Source organism: Vulpes vulpes, chromosome 14 (assembly GCF_048418805.1).
Source record: "Vulpes vulpes isolate BD-2025 chromosome 14, VulVul3, whole genome shotgun sequence".
Classification (NCBI taxonomy): domain Eukaryota; kingdom Metazoa; phylum Chordata; class Mammalia; order Carnivora; family Canidae; genus Vulpes; species Vulpes vulpes.
Genome location: NC_132793.1, coordinates 117,762,169 through 117,774,873, shown reverse-complemented (window position 1 = coordinate 117,774,873; position 12,705 = coordinate 117,762,169). Strand labels below are relative to the sequence as shown.

Here is a 12,705-nt window from a genome sequence, read left to right as displayed (position 1 = left end):
TCTTCTTTCCCATTCCATTTCTGGACGTTTCTTAGCTTCTCAGCATACAAATACAAGGATGGCTTTCACCGATGCATTTTTCTTTTCTTTCTTCATTTCCTAGGTGTATTTCCTTTGGGGGCATGCAAAGGATGTCATCCAGTCCTTCAAAACACTGGAAAGGTAAAAGTCATGGGAATTGTTCTACTGTTGAATTCGGTGTATGTCTTGAACAAATGAACTCATCACAGCCATCGTGCTTGGGTTGTAACTATGAAACCAACTCTTCCTTCCATCCTGACAAGCAAAGCCCTCGCTTGTGGCCTGGGGAGGAGACCCTGAACCATCTGCCTCTTCCTGGGCATGGAAGTAGGACAATGTAGGTTTCAACTCTGATGCTGCCATCTGAGACACTTTCCTTTAAGATCCTTTGTTTTCCTCATCTGTAAAATGGAGGTAATAGTAGAGCCAACCTCGGAGGACTGAATGAAGCAATTGATCTAAGTGTGTGCCTGGTGCATAACAAGCGCTCAGTAAATGTGGGGTCAGGTTATTATATCCGTCACCTTTCTCTCAGTGCTTGTGAGGATCAAGGGACAGAACCTATAGGAAGATAGGGTGAATTAACAAGATGGGAAGTATTGTTAACATGTAAGAAAGTCCTGGATGCACACATACCAGTGAATCACTTACCCTTAGCATTTGCTTCCTAGAAAGAACTCATATCAATGAGGAACAGACAGGGGACCCCTGGGTGGCTCAGCGGTTTGGCGCCTGCCTTTGGCCCAGGGCGCGATCCTGGAGTCCCAGGATCGAGTCCCGTGTTGGGCTTCCGACATGGAGCCTGCTTCTGCCTCTGCCTGTGTCTCTGCCTCTCTCTCTCTCTCTCTTTCTCTCTCTCTCTCTCTCTGTGTTTATCATAAATAAATAAATAAATAAATAAATAAATAAATAAATAAATCTTTTTAAAAAAATGAGGAACAGACAACTCCCCCAGGACCATTTGAAATGACAACAGGTTAAAGGATTGATTTATGGATGACCACTGGGCAGAACTATTTTGCTTGACTATTGCTAGAGAAATAACTTTTTACCTATCTCGTTATGCAGAAAAGATCAGCCTCAACAAGCAGTTAAGCATCTTTGAGCTACTGCTGTGTGCAGAGCCCACTGCCAGGCCCTGTTGGAGATATGAAGGATTGATGGGCCAAGGTATCCCAGGCACCTAGTGGGAGGTCCAGGAGCTGTGCCCTGGCAGCCTGTGCTATCCCTCCACGGCTCCGAGTGGTGGCTTTGGTAGTGATCTTTAACCCCAGCAGTAACAGGAGAAGCCAGGCCTTCTGCTGCAGGAGGAGCAGGGGAGGGGCCCAAAGGGGCACCGATGCTTCTGCTTCCAGGGGAGGTAATGGACAAATACAGTCAAATGGACAAATCAAGGACAAATGAGGTCCAGCCCTCAAGAACAGAACAAAGAGAACTTTAGTTGTCCCTTCGAGCACAGCAAAGACATCCATGCCCAATCTCACATTTAACCTACATGGGGGCTCTGTAAGGGGTAACTTGATAACTATGCTTCCCTGCATTGATGGGGTGTGGCTGCAGGTTCTAGCAGTTTAGGGGACTTGCCCCGGGTCTCCAGAACGCAAGTGGCAGGCCTGGGATTTCTGTCCTGGGTTATCCCATTCTGTATGCTGGGGAGCGAGGAGTATGTGTATGGTCTCTTCCTCCCCTTGGCAAGGGTGGGCTACATGCCCAGCATGAGGACAGCACTTGCTGTCTTTATTTTGGGGAGTGAGTTTCACTTCAGCTACTCTGCTCTTTAAGGATTATACTTTTTTTTTTTTTTAAGATTTTTGAAATTTATTTATTTATTTATTTGTTTGAGGAAGAGAGAGCACATGAGCAGGGGTAGAGGGGGCAAAGGGGGAGAGAGAAGCAGACTCCCCACTGAGCAGGGAGCCCGATGCATGTCTGAATCCCAGGACCCTGGGATCATGACCTGAGCCGAAGGCAGATGCTTAACCAACTGAGCCACCAGGCACCCCAGGATTATAATTTTTAGCTAAGAAGACTTGTAAGGATCAAATAGGATCTAAAGATCACCTTAATGCCACGGTTATGAAATGAATGTTTGTGTTTCCCCAAAATTCATATGTTAAAGCCTTAACCTTCAACATGACAGTATTTGGAGGCAGGGCCTTTGGAGGGTAATTAGGTTTAGGTGAGGTCCTGAGGGTGGGGCCCCCAACACGGGATTAGTGCCCTTATATGAAGAGACACCAGAGATCTCTGCATCTCTGTCTGCACACCCAGAGGAGAGGCCATGTGAGGCACAAGGACAGGGCTCTCACCAAAACCAAACTTTGACTCCAGTCTGCAGAACTGTGAGAAATAATTGTTTGGTTATAGCGGCCAGAGTGATCCCCACCACTCAGCACGGTAACTACTATTAACATTGTGGTCTGCTTTGGGCCAGTCTTGTTTTCATGAATAGATATAGTCTTTATTCCTTTTTCCTTTTTTAAAAAAATATTTTATTTATTTCTCTGAGGGGGGCACATGGGCAGGGGGCAGGGACAGAGGCAGAGGGAGAAGCAGGCTCTCCACCGAGCAGGGAGCCCGATGCTGGACTCCACCCAGGACCCTGGGATCATGGCCTGAGCTGAAGGCAGATGGCTTGACTGACTGAGCCACCCAGGTGCCCCTTCTTTTCTTTTTGCAGCTGTGATCCTGCTCTTCTTGCTCGGCTTCTTCTTTTCATTTTTCTGTTCTCATGTCCTGCCATCGGTGTTTGTCTACCCCATGGCCTCTCCTGACAGCCCAGTGTGCCACTACCAGAGTTTGTCTCACCAGCGCCCTGTTGTGTCAGTCTCCTCGGGCTATGGTGATGGAATGCCGAATAGTGGGAGGCAAGAACAACAGAAGCACATGGTTCTCATGGTTCTGGAGGCTGGAAGTCCAGGATAAAGGTGGCAGCAGGGCTGGTTTCTGCTGTGGCCTCACATGGCCTTCCCTCTGTGCTCAAGGACAGAGAGCTGTGCTGTCTCTTCCTCCTCTATTGGATTAGGATCCCACCATTAGCACCTCAATTACCCTTGCTTACCTCCTTAGAGGCCCATCTGCAAATGTAGTCACACTGGGGGCCAGGGCTCCAACAAAAGAATTGTGAGGGGACACGAGCCAGTCCATAACACCTATTGGGGAATGTTTAATCTTTCTGAAAGTTTTGTTGCTATTATAAATCATATTGTGATGAACATCTTTGGTCAAACATATTTTTAAACGCCTCTGATGATCTGTTTGGTTGAATTCCTAGAAGTAGACCCGTTGGGGTAAAGGGTGAGATATTTTCAACAGGTGTGCACTGAGCCTCTTATCTCTACCCAGAAGCTCCTAGTTGAGTGGAGTGGACTTGCCCACGTAGAAAGCACTTTCTTTTATGCGTGTTACTTGTGAGGACTTCTCTCATGCTAGTCCTGTCACTTAGGGCCCATGCGACTGTAAGTCCCATTCATCAGATGAGAAAACCGAGGCTCAAAGAAACAAAGCAAAAGCTCAAGGTCAGACAGCTTGCCTGTGCAGAGCCGGGGGGCTCTGATTGTCAACTTTAAATCCAGTGGGATGTCCATGTGTTGCTGTGACTGCTATGGCTCTCTGGCTGTGCTGGTGGGGTCTCTCTCTTTGCTTTTGTCACTTCTGTGATAGCAGCCTCAGGACATTGGGCCCATTTCCCACCAGGTAGAAAAGGGTCTTTGGCTTTGCTTTCTGCATCTGCACTGTCTAGTACAGCAGCCACCAGCTGCATGTGGCTACTGGGAACTTGAGCTGTGGCTACTTCCAACTGAGATATGCAGGAAGTATATAATATGCACCAGATTTTGGAAACTAGGATGGCAGACAGAATGTAAAATATCCTAATAATCATTTTTTTTTTGTTGGTATTGATCATGTTAACATCATAGTGTCTTTGATAGATTGGGTTTCAAAGAAAATTATTCTAACTATTTTCATCTGTTTCTTATCTTACCACTTTTTAAAAATGTGGCTACAAGAAAATTTAAAATTACACATGTGGCTCACACCTGTGTCTTGCGCTGTCAGTGTTTGGACAGCACTGCTCTAGGCCACACACCCAGACATTTACCACCCAGCTCTGTCATCTGAGGGGACTTCACTGGATGGGACGCAATGCTGTGTTGGCCCTGCTTGCTGAGTGACTGGACACAAGCCTCTCCCTATCTTGGGGCCCTGTGCTAACCTGGACAGGGAGAGGCATAGAGCTCGATTTAGCTTGTTTTACTTGTAGGGTGAAATGTTAAACATTTTTTAGTTACCACGTTTAGGTTTTAGGTTTAGACTTCTCTAGAAAACTCAGAAGATTTGGCATGCAGCAAAGGGCCAGAGCTGAGTGGAGGCTGTCATTTCAATTTGCTACAGACCCCACCACTCCCTAATGTGCCCCAGATCTCCTTTATTCATTCTCATTTCCTGCCAGGACCTGAAGGCTTCAGAATTTACCACTTGTGGACTTGCTGGGTTTTTCTCCCCTGGTCTTTTGAGCCAATATTCATTTTACTGTTCCATGCTTTTAGTATGTCCTGGGACTATTCTCCTGATCTAAGAATTCCCCTTAACTTGTTTGAGTCCTTTCTCTTCCCCAAGGTGAGGTTTAGAGGAACAGGAGTTCTGCAAGCAGAACTGAGAACATAAACCAAGATCAGAAGTGGCTCATGGAAGCCTTGTCTTTGTTGTGGTCTGGGACTATCAGCCTCAAGTATGAGCAAGGCCACCTGGCATGAGGAAGTGATGTCTGCCTTTAGTGTGTAGGACAATTTCCAGGTCAGACCAACAGGAGGCTGCTAGCTCTCAGGGAGCTTGCACGGCACGCCAGGCTCCAGCTGCAGGTGGCATGGGCATTGTCTCATCGGGTTCAGTGGCCTGGGATTGGACGGTGCCATTTGGCCCAGGAAAGAGAAGAAAAGGGAGCTGTGTGCATTATAAGTAAAAGAAAAGGCAGCTAGCCCGAGGCAAACAGCATTGTCTGCGTTTGTCCAAGGATCTATCCAGTGCCTTTCAGATGCCCCAGGGCAGGCTGGCCACAGTCTATAGAACTGGGCAAGCACAGGGGCAAGCAGATGGGCAAACACCTGTTTCCTTGTCCACCTGTGCCTGGTTATTCTGCAGCTGCCCTAGGAAGCCAGGGTTCAAATGAGGGAAGTCTGGCTTGCAGTCACTTGTGGGAGCCTGAGAGGGATCAGCTGGTGTTAAAACTCAGAGGAGAGGAAAGGTCAAGGTTGAGAACACAGGTGTAGCAGTTTTCCCGCAGGCAGATCGTGGACAAGCATGCTCTTGGTTAGATGGGTCCGGGTGTGCTTCCTCTGGGGCCTGTGCTCTCCACCATAGGAGCCATCAGTGATGCATGCTAGAAGGATACCTCTCCCAAATCCCCAGGGTTTGCTGCTTCTGCTACCTGCAAGGCCCACTGTTAAGTGCCTGGAGACTACCAATGTGCATACATCTTAAACCACAGGCATGGGAAGCCTGGAGGTTTTGAGATGCACTCTGATCCCATTGGAACCATATTCCCCACAGACCTCTCTTCTGTGCCCGAGTCCAGCATCCACCTTCCATGTCATCTTCTTCCCTCTTAGGGGTGTGGTATTGAGGTAAGGGCAGGCCCTGGGGTCAGACTGGGACAGCCCTGCTGCTTACTAGTTCTTCAAACCCCAAGGCAGCTACTGCCTTTATTTGTGACTTCAGCCTAATCCCTGAACCTGAGATTCCAGAAACTCAGCATGATGCTTTTTATGCTTTTGCTCTGCCATTTAAATGGGTTAGTGTTTCATCCCATACTGGTTGCTTCATGGTCACAAGATAGCTGCCAGAAGGCCAGCCTTCATGTTTGTATTCAAGGCTGGAAATAAAGGTGAGAGGGACAGTGAGTAGGTTTTTCTTATTCTCATCCCTTTTATCATAAAAGTAGAAGCTCTCAGTAGTGCCCAGTAGTCTTGACCTCACGTCCCACTGGCTAGAGTGGCCATGCCTCGCTGCAGGGGAGACCGGAGAGCAAGTCTCTGACTTGTTTCAGTTTCTTTAGAGGTTAGTGGGCATACAGAGCTGGTGGTTGATGACTGCTGGGTTGGCCAGACAATAGTAAGGGCATGCCCAGCTCTCCACATTTCCAGTGTAGCCCTTCATACTTCCCTCATGGTTCTCTCCTCTTCCCTTCTGGAAGAAAGGATTTGGGGTATGGTGGGGTTGGTGCGTGCTTTCAGTAAGTTTCCACCCCTGGACCCCTGCTTCTAAGACCCAGTTTCTTTTTATCCCATTGACAATGAATTGAGTACTGGCAGTTCACGATTATGACAAAATGCTCAGACTGTGGTTTTGGAAGTTCTTATGGAACTGCCTCTCCCCCGACAGGGACCCACCCAGAGTCTGAGCTGCCTGGTGAAACTAGAATCATGGCTAAGAAGGAGGCGTGTGTGTGTATGTGTGTGTGTGCGTGTGAATGCATGCACATGCAATGTTTCCATCTCACCCCATGGGGCTTGGAGCTCCCCAGGGCTGTTCAATAACTGAGTCCCTGTGTTTTTCAGATTTGGGGTGATCCACTCAGTGTTCACCAATCTGCTCCTGTGGACCAATGGTGTCCTGAATGAATCAAAGCACCAACTTAATGAGCACAAGGAACGGCTTATCACCCTGGGCTTTGGGAACATCACAATAGGTGAGTGATAAGAGTTGCCCTGCCCCCATGCTGGAACCTCTCAGAAACCTGTAGAGACCAGAATGTTCAGAGATGGAGGGGCAGGGTTCTCCCAATTCAATGTTGGCCAGACAATCATCTGTTGTTGAAAATCTTTCAAAACCTCCTAAGTCCCTCATCCTGGTTCCATAAGTAGGATGTGCTGAGCATAATTAGTGGTTTCTTCGGTGACTCAGGGGCTTGTCAGACCCAAGGGGTATCATTTAGGGTACCATTTCTCACGGTACAGTTTGGTGTGGAAGTGAATGTCTTTGTTTACAGCTATGGAAGATTGGCAGTCATTGTGTTTTTAATTAAGCCTCTATTACCGGTTCATTCTGCTAAAAGTATAGCTTTAAAATACCCAAGAAGTTGAAGGGTTGCTGTTAATTGGTTTTAGTTTGTTTGAAGTTTTTTTTTTTTAAAAAGATTTATTTATTTATTTATTTATGATAGACAGAGAGAGAGAGAGAGAGAGAGAGGCAGGGACACAGGCAGAAGGCAAAGCAAGCTCCATGCCGGGAGCCCAATGTGGGACTTGATCCCAGGACTCCAGGATCGCGTCCCGGACCAAAGGCATGCGCTAAACCGCTGAGCCACCCAGGGATCCCCTGTTTGAAGTTTTTTATCTAACTCTACTGGGCTTGCACTTTTGGCTCATCTTTATTCCCCCTTGCTCCTATTTGAGACCCCACCAGTCTACCTCCTTCCAAGTTCTTTAACATTTATGACCTGTCGCTTCTCTATTAGAGCAGTGGGATGGGCTGACAGGAATGTGTGGAGGGGAAATGTCCTGGGAACTGGACATCCCAGATTTGGGTCTAGTTTTCATTACATACTGGCTGTATGACTTTTGGAAGCCATTCAACTTCTCAGGGCTTCCCTTTTCTCATTCATCAAGTGAGGGGACCTGCACCAGGCACTTGCAGGGAGTCTTTCCAGCTTTGATGTATTGCACATCTACACTCACTCTATGACCCAGAGCCATCACTGAGAGACTGAGAGCAACTTCACTATTTTTTAAAAAGATTTATTTATGTATTTGAGAGAGACAGAGAGCAAAGTGGGGATGGGCAGAGGGAGAGAGAGAATCTCAAGCAGAGTCACTATCAAGTGTGGAGCCAAATGCTGGGCTTGATCTCACAACCCTGAGATCATGACCTGAGTTGAAACCAAGAGTTGGACACCTAACCAACTGAGCCACCCAGGCACCCTGAGGGCAACCTGAAAACTTGTTTCCCCACCAGTTGGGTGGGGATGATGAAATCAGGGGCACATGCTATTTCTTTACCCTCCAACCCTTGCTCCACACTAGCAGCCAAATCTTGGGGAAGCACTTCTCTTTTCCTTGGTGTCCATCACAGTAATAGCAGCGAAAACAATGACAAAAACGAACTTATACACGTCTGTTGTGTGCCTGGCACACAGTTCTAGTTCCACCACGTGGTTCATTTAATTCTGCACCCAAAACACTGTGGGGTAGTCAGTGTTGATCTTATCATACGGATGAAGCCATCAAGGCACAGAGGAGTTAAGTAACTAGCCCCAGGTTCACACAGCAAGCCAATGGTCGAAGAACCAGGATTTAATTTGTCTCCAGGAACCTCTGTAGAAAGGTGGCATTGGATACATTCACAAAGGACTCCATCAGTTCTAACATCCTGTTCATCTGAGCCTTTCTCCTCGATTCCTTCCCCTGGCTTTTACGTAGTAGCGTACTGGGTCATGAGTTGGGGGAAACTCCTTATGAATTCAAAACTGCAGTACTCTGCTAAGGTGAGGTGATTTGTGCTGCCACAGGGCTTTCCATTTGATTTTATACCTGGCATATGCAAATCATAAGTTAAAACAATGACAAAGTGTAAAGAAAAAAAAAAAAACCTTCAATAGTACCTGCCCAGAAATGCAGTCACATGCTATTAATATTGGCTTAGTTCTTTGTAGTGTCCTATTTATTTATTTATAGTGAAGGTCATACTATATAAATTCAATCTTTCTTTTTGACTTCAGCCTGCAATAAGAAATACAACTTACACTGCAACCCAAATGCACACAGACCTGTGTGTGTGCACACGTAGGTCATGAAATAACCTCACCGTATCAGAGACACTCAGATTTCTATTCTTATTGATGTCATTCTATTCCATTCTGTCCTCTTCCACAGGAGTCCATTCTGTTGAAAAAATATATTGGCAGCTACCTGCCAAATCGATTTCATGACTGAGTACTGAGCTGGGGTATGCATTTAGAAAATACTGTATATACATTTTTTTCTACTTGTTTCCATTGTTATGTAACATGAATATTTTTCCTGTATCATTAAAACACAACTTAATTATACTTTTTAATGGCTGCTTACTATTCCATTGTATGGAGGCACCAAAATTCATTTAACAATTTCTAAATTGTTGAACACTGAGGTCTCTCTCTTTCTCTCTCTTGTGGGCGCACACACACCCACACCCACATACACACACAATTCTACCTAATGCTTTGATTACATTTTTTACTTGTCCATTACAATAGATTGAATCATAGGCCAGAGACTATGGTTGTATCATCTTTAAGGCTTTTGTTACATATTTTACTATTTATTTACAGCGTTTTCTCTCCTTGTTATGAAATAGTTCTTTATACCATTGCCAAGTGCCTTCCAGAAGGTGGTGCCAACTCCCACACCGACCGTTGGTGTTTGATGGTGACTGTCTCACACTACACTTGCTAGTATTAAATATTCTCAAGAGCAAAATCTTTGCTGATGAAAAGGGGCATTTTCTCTCACAAAGTTATTTTTTTTTAAATAATAATTTAGGGGCACCTGGGAGGCTCAGTCGGTTAAGCGTCCGAATCTTGGTTTTGGCTCCAGCCATGATATCAGGGTTGTCAGATCCAGCCCCGCGTTGGGCTCCATGCTCAGCAGGGAGTCTGCTTCTCTTCTACCCCTCTCCCCACTTGCATGAACTCTCTCTCTAAAATAAAGAAATAAATCTTTAGAAGAACGCAACAATTTAAAAAAAATCACGCATGTAAATCACATTCACATAGAAAGTTTAGAGAATTTAGGGAAGCGAAACCTGGAGAGAAGTAACACTGGACACCCCACACCTACAATGTTACATGTCAATTATATCCCCATAAACCTGGAGGGAAGAGACATGATAGAACTTTCTTCTACTAAGATAAAGAAAAAGAAAGAAAAGAGAAGAAAAGAAAAATTGCCTACCATTTTCCACTCTCAGATAACCATTGTTAACCTTTTCACTTATATCTTTCCAGATTTTTTCTCTATCTATTATCTATCTATCTATCTATCTATCTATCATCATCTATATATCTATAGTTTGTAAAAAATGGAATTAAGGGCGCCTGGGTGGCTTAACGGTTGAGCATCTGCCTTCAGCCCAGGGCGTGATCCTGGAGTTCCAGGATTGAGTCCCATATCGGGCTCCCTGCATGGAGCCTGCTTCTCCCTCTGCCTGTGTCTCTGACTCTCTCTCTTTGTGTCTCCCATGAATAAATAAATAAAATCTTTTAAAAAAAGGAATTAAACTCTATCCTCTTTAGCCAGCCTCTTTGGTTCAGCAAAATCTTGTGAACATCTTTATATGCTAAATAAATTCCCACAATACTGTTCATAGGGGCTGATGTAGGGATAAAATAGGATTCCTGCAGCTAGTACTCTTTGGGGGATGTTTGTGGCTGTCAATTTAGTGGTGATCTTACTTTTTTTTAATTTTTTTTATTATTGGAGTTCAACTTGCCAACTTAGCATAATACCCAGTGCTCATCCCGCCAAGTGCCCCCCTCAGTGCCCATGATCCAGTCACTCCAACCCCCCGCCCACCTCCCTTTCTACTGGTGATCTTAAACATGGCAATAAGCCACAAAACAGAGCTTTAATCCGATGGGAAAACCCACGTGCGAATCCTTGGTGAAAATACTCCTGTGTGTTGCCCACTTGCCCACTGACCATGCTGACCGCCCTCACACGCATGTCCCTCTTGCCTCCAGTCTTAGATGACCACACGCCTCCGTGCAACTGCTCGCCCCCGACGTTCTGCTCTGCCATCTCGCAGGGGATCTACTACCTCTACCCCTTCAACATAGAGTACCAGATCCTGGCTTCCACGATGCTCTACGTCCTGTGGAAGAACATCGGGCGCAATGTGGACAGTCAACAGAACCACAACATGCAGTTTAAGTTCCCCGGGGTCATGGCAGGCTCGGTCCTGGGCCTGACCGTGCTGGCTGCCACGATTGGGGTCGTGGTGGTCTATCTGATTCAGATTGGGCGCTCCAAAACCAAGAGCGAGTCGGCACTCATCATGTTCTACCTGTATGCCATCGCCTTGCTGATGCTCATGGGGGCCGCCGGGCTGCTTGGAATCCGGATTTACAGGATAGACGAGAGATCACTAGATGAGTCCAGAAACCCGGCCCGCAAACTGGACGCGGACCTCTTGGTGGGCACTGCCTCCGGCTCCTGGCTCATCTCCTGGGGGTCCATCCTGGCCATCCTCTGTGCTGAAGCCTGTCCCCCCTACACCTGGTTCAACCTGCCCTACTCCATCCTGGTGATTGTCGAGAAGTACATCCAGAACCTCTTCATCATCGAGTCCATTCACCGCGAGCCAGAGAAGCTCTCCGAGGACATCAGAACCCTGCGGGTGGTCACAGTCTGCAATGGCAATACCGTATCCCTTGCCTCTTCCTGCCTCAAGAGCGGAGCTGTGGCCGAGGACGTGGCTTCCCTGGGCAGTGACATGCCACATACAGTCAACGGAAATACACATCTGAGAGAAGCCTGTGACAGGGAGGGAGAGGAGGGGAGCCAGGAAGGGACCCCAGGCCCAGGCTGCCGCCCTCATTTCCTGCGGGGTGATGCCAAGAGAAGAGTGTTGAGGAATATCACAGCCTTTTTGTTCCTCTGCAATATCTCGGTAATCTGCATTAAGTTATTTAACTTAAAAATGACCAACCTATTTTCCTTGCTTTTTTCAAATAAGGAATGAAGGCAGCTTATTATCAAAATGACTTAAGCGTAAAGTTAAAAATGAGACTGGAGTGAGGGCCTCTGTTCTATAAATCCACTTAGTGAGTACTGCTGTGTGCTGGGGGCTGGGGTCGGGGCCGAAGATTGCAGCTGAGAAGACTCAATGTCTGTAGGTTAGCCACCTTCTTAGGTGTGATCTGAAACAGCCCCCCACCCCCGTGGAGACAGCAGAGAGAGGCAAGCCACTCCAGCTTCGTAGGCGACGGTTTTCATAACCAAAGGGAACTTACATACGAGGCCTGTCTTAGGCAGCAGTAAGACAAGTGGATCTGTGCACCTGCCTGCCAAATTGTGAAAGTTTATATGTAGAGAGAGGCCTTAACCAAGTTTGGTCACATATACCATGCAGGTGTTCTCAACACCACATGGTTATTTCAGGACTGTGTCCTTGCAGCAGCCTCTAGGAGCGAAAAAGGCAAGCAGAACCCACATTCCAAGGACAAAGGGATGGGGATGAGGAGCCTCTGAGTGCCCCGGTCCAGCTCAGGGGTCAATAGGCAGTCATGTCTTCTTGATGACCTTCCCCAACAGTCTCTTCCAGAGAGGTCACAGTATAGGGAGGAGGGACACAAGGGAAAAATAGTGAGTAGGGCAAGCATTGTGATAAGGATGTGCAAGGTGTAATGGGAGCATGGATCTAAGGAGGGACTTCAATGAGTTGGGCATGCTTGAGGTGAGGGCCAGGCTCACTTAGCAGTGCTTTAGGCTGCAAAGAATAGAAAGCTTGGCCAGTAGTATCTTCAGTCTTAAAGGTAAGAATTCTGAAGTTTGGCTGCTTGGGGTTGGCCTGGCAGCTGAACCCTATCATCAAGGTTCCAGGTACTGTTCATCTTTCCACTCGACCCCACTTAGTGCGGTGCTTGTTGCCATGTGGTCATAAGGTGGCTGCAGCAGCACCAAACATCATATCTGGGCTTACAACATG

General features: G+C 46.8%; 1 protein-coding gene across 1 annotated transcript in view; it reads left to right on the top strand.

The window, feature by feature from the left end:
* Window positions 1-12,705, top strand: part of OTOP1 (otopetrin 1) — a 35,876-nt gene that overhangs the window by 15,636 nt on the left and 7,535 nt on the right. The window contains exons 3-5 of the mRNA XM_026002136.2: window positions 104-162; window positions 6,579-6,709; window positions 10,739-11,667. Of these exons, the coding sequence (XP_025857921.2) occupies window positions 104-162; window positions 6,579-6,709; window positions 10,739-11,667 (1,119 nt within the window). The remainder of the gene's footprint in view (window positions 1-103; window positions 163-6,578; window positions 6,710-10,738; window positions 11,668-12,705) is intronic.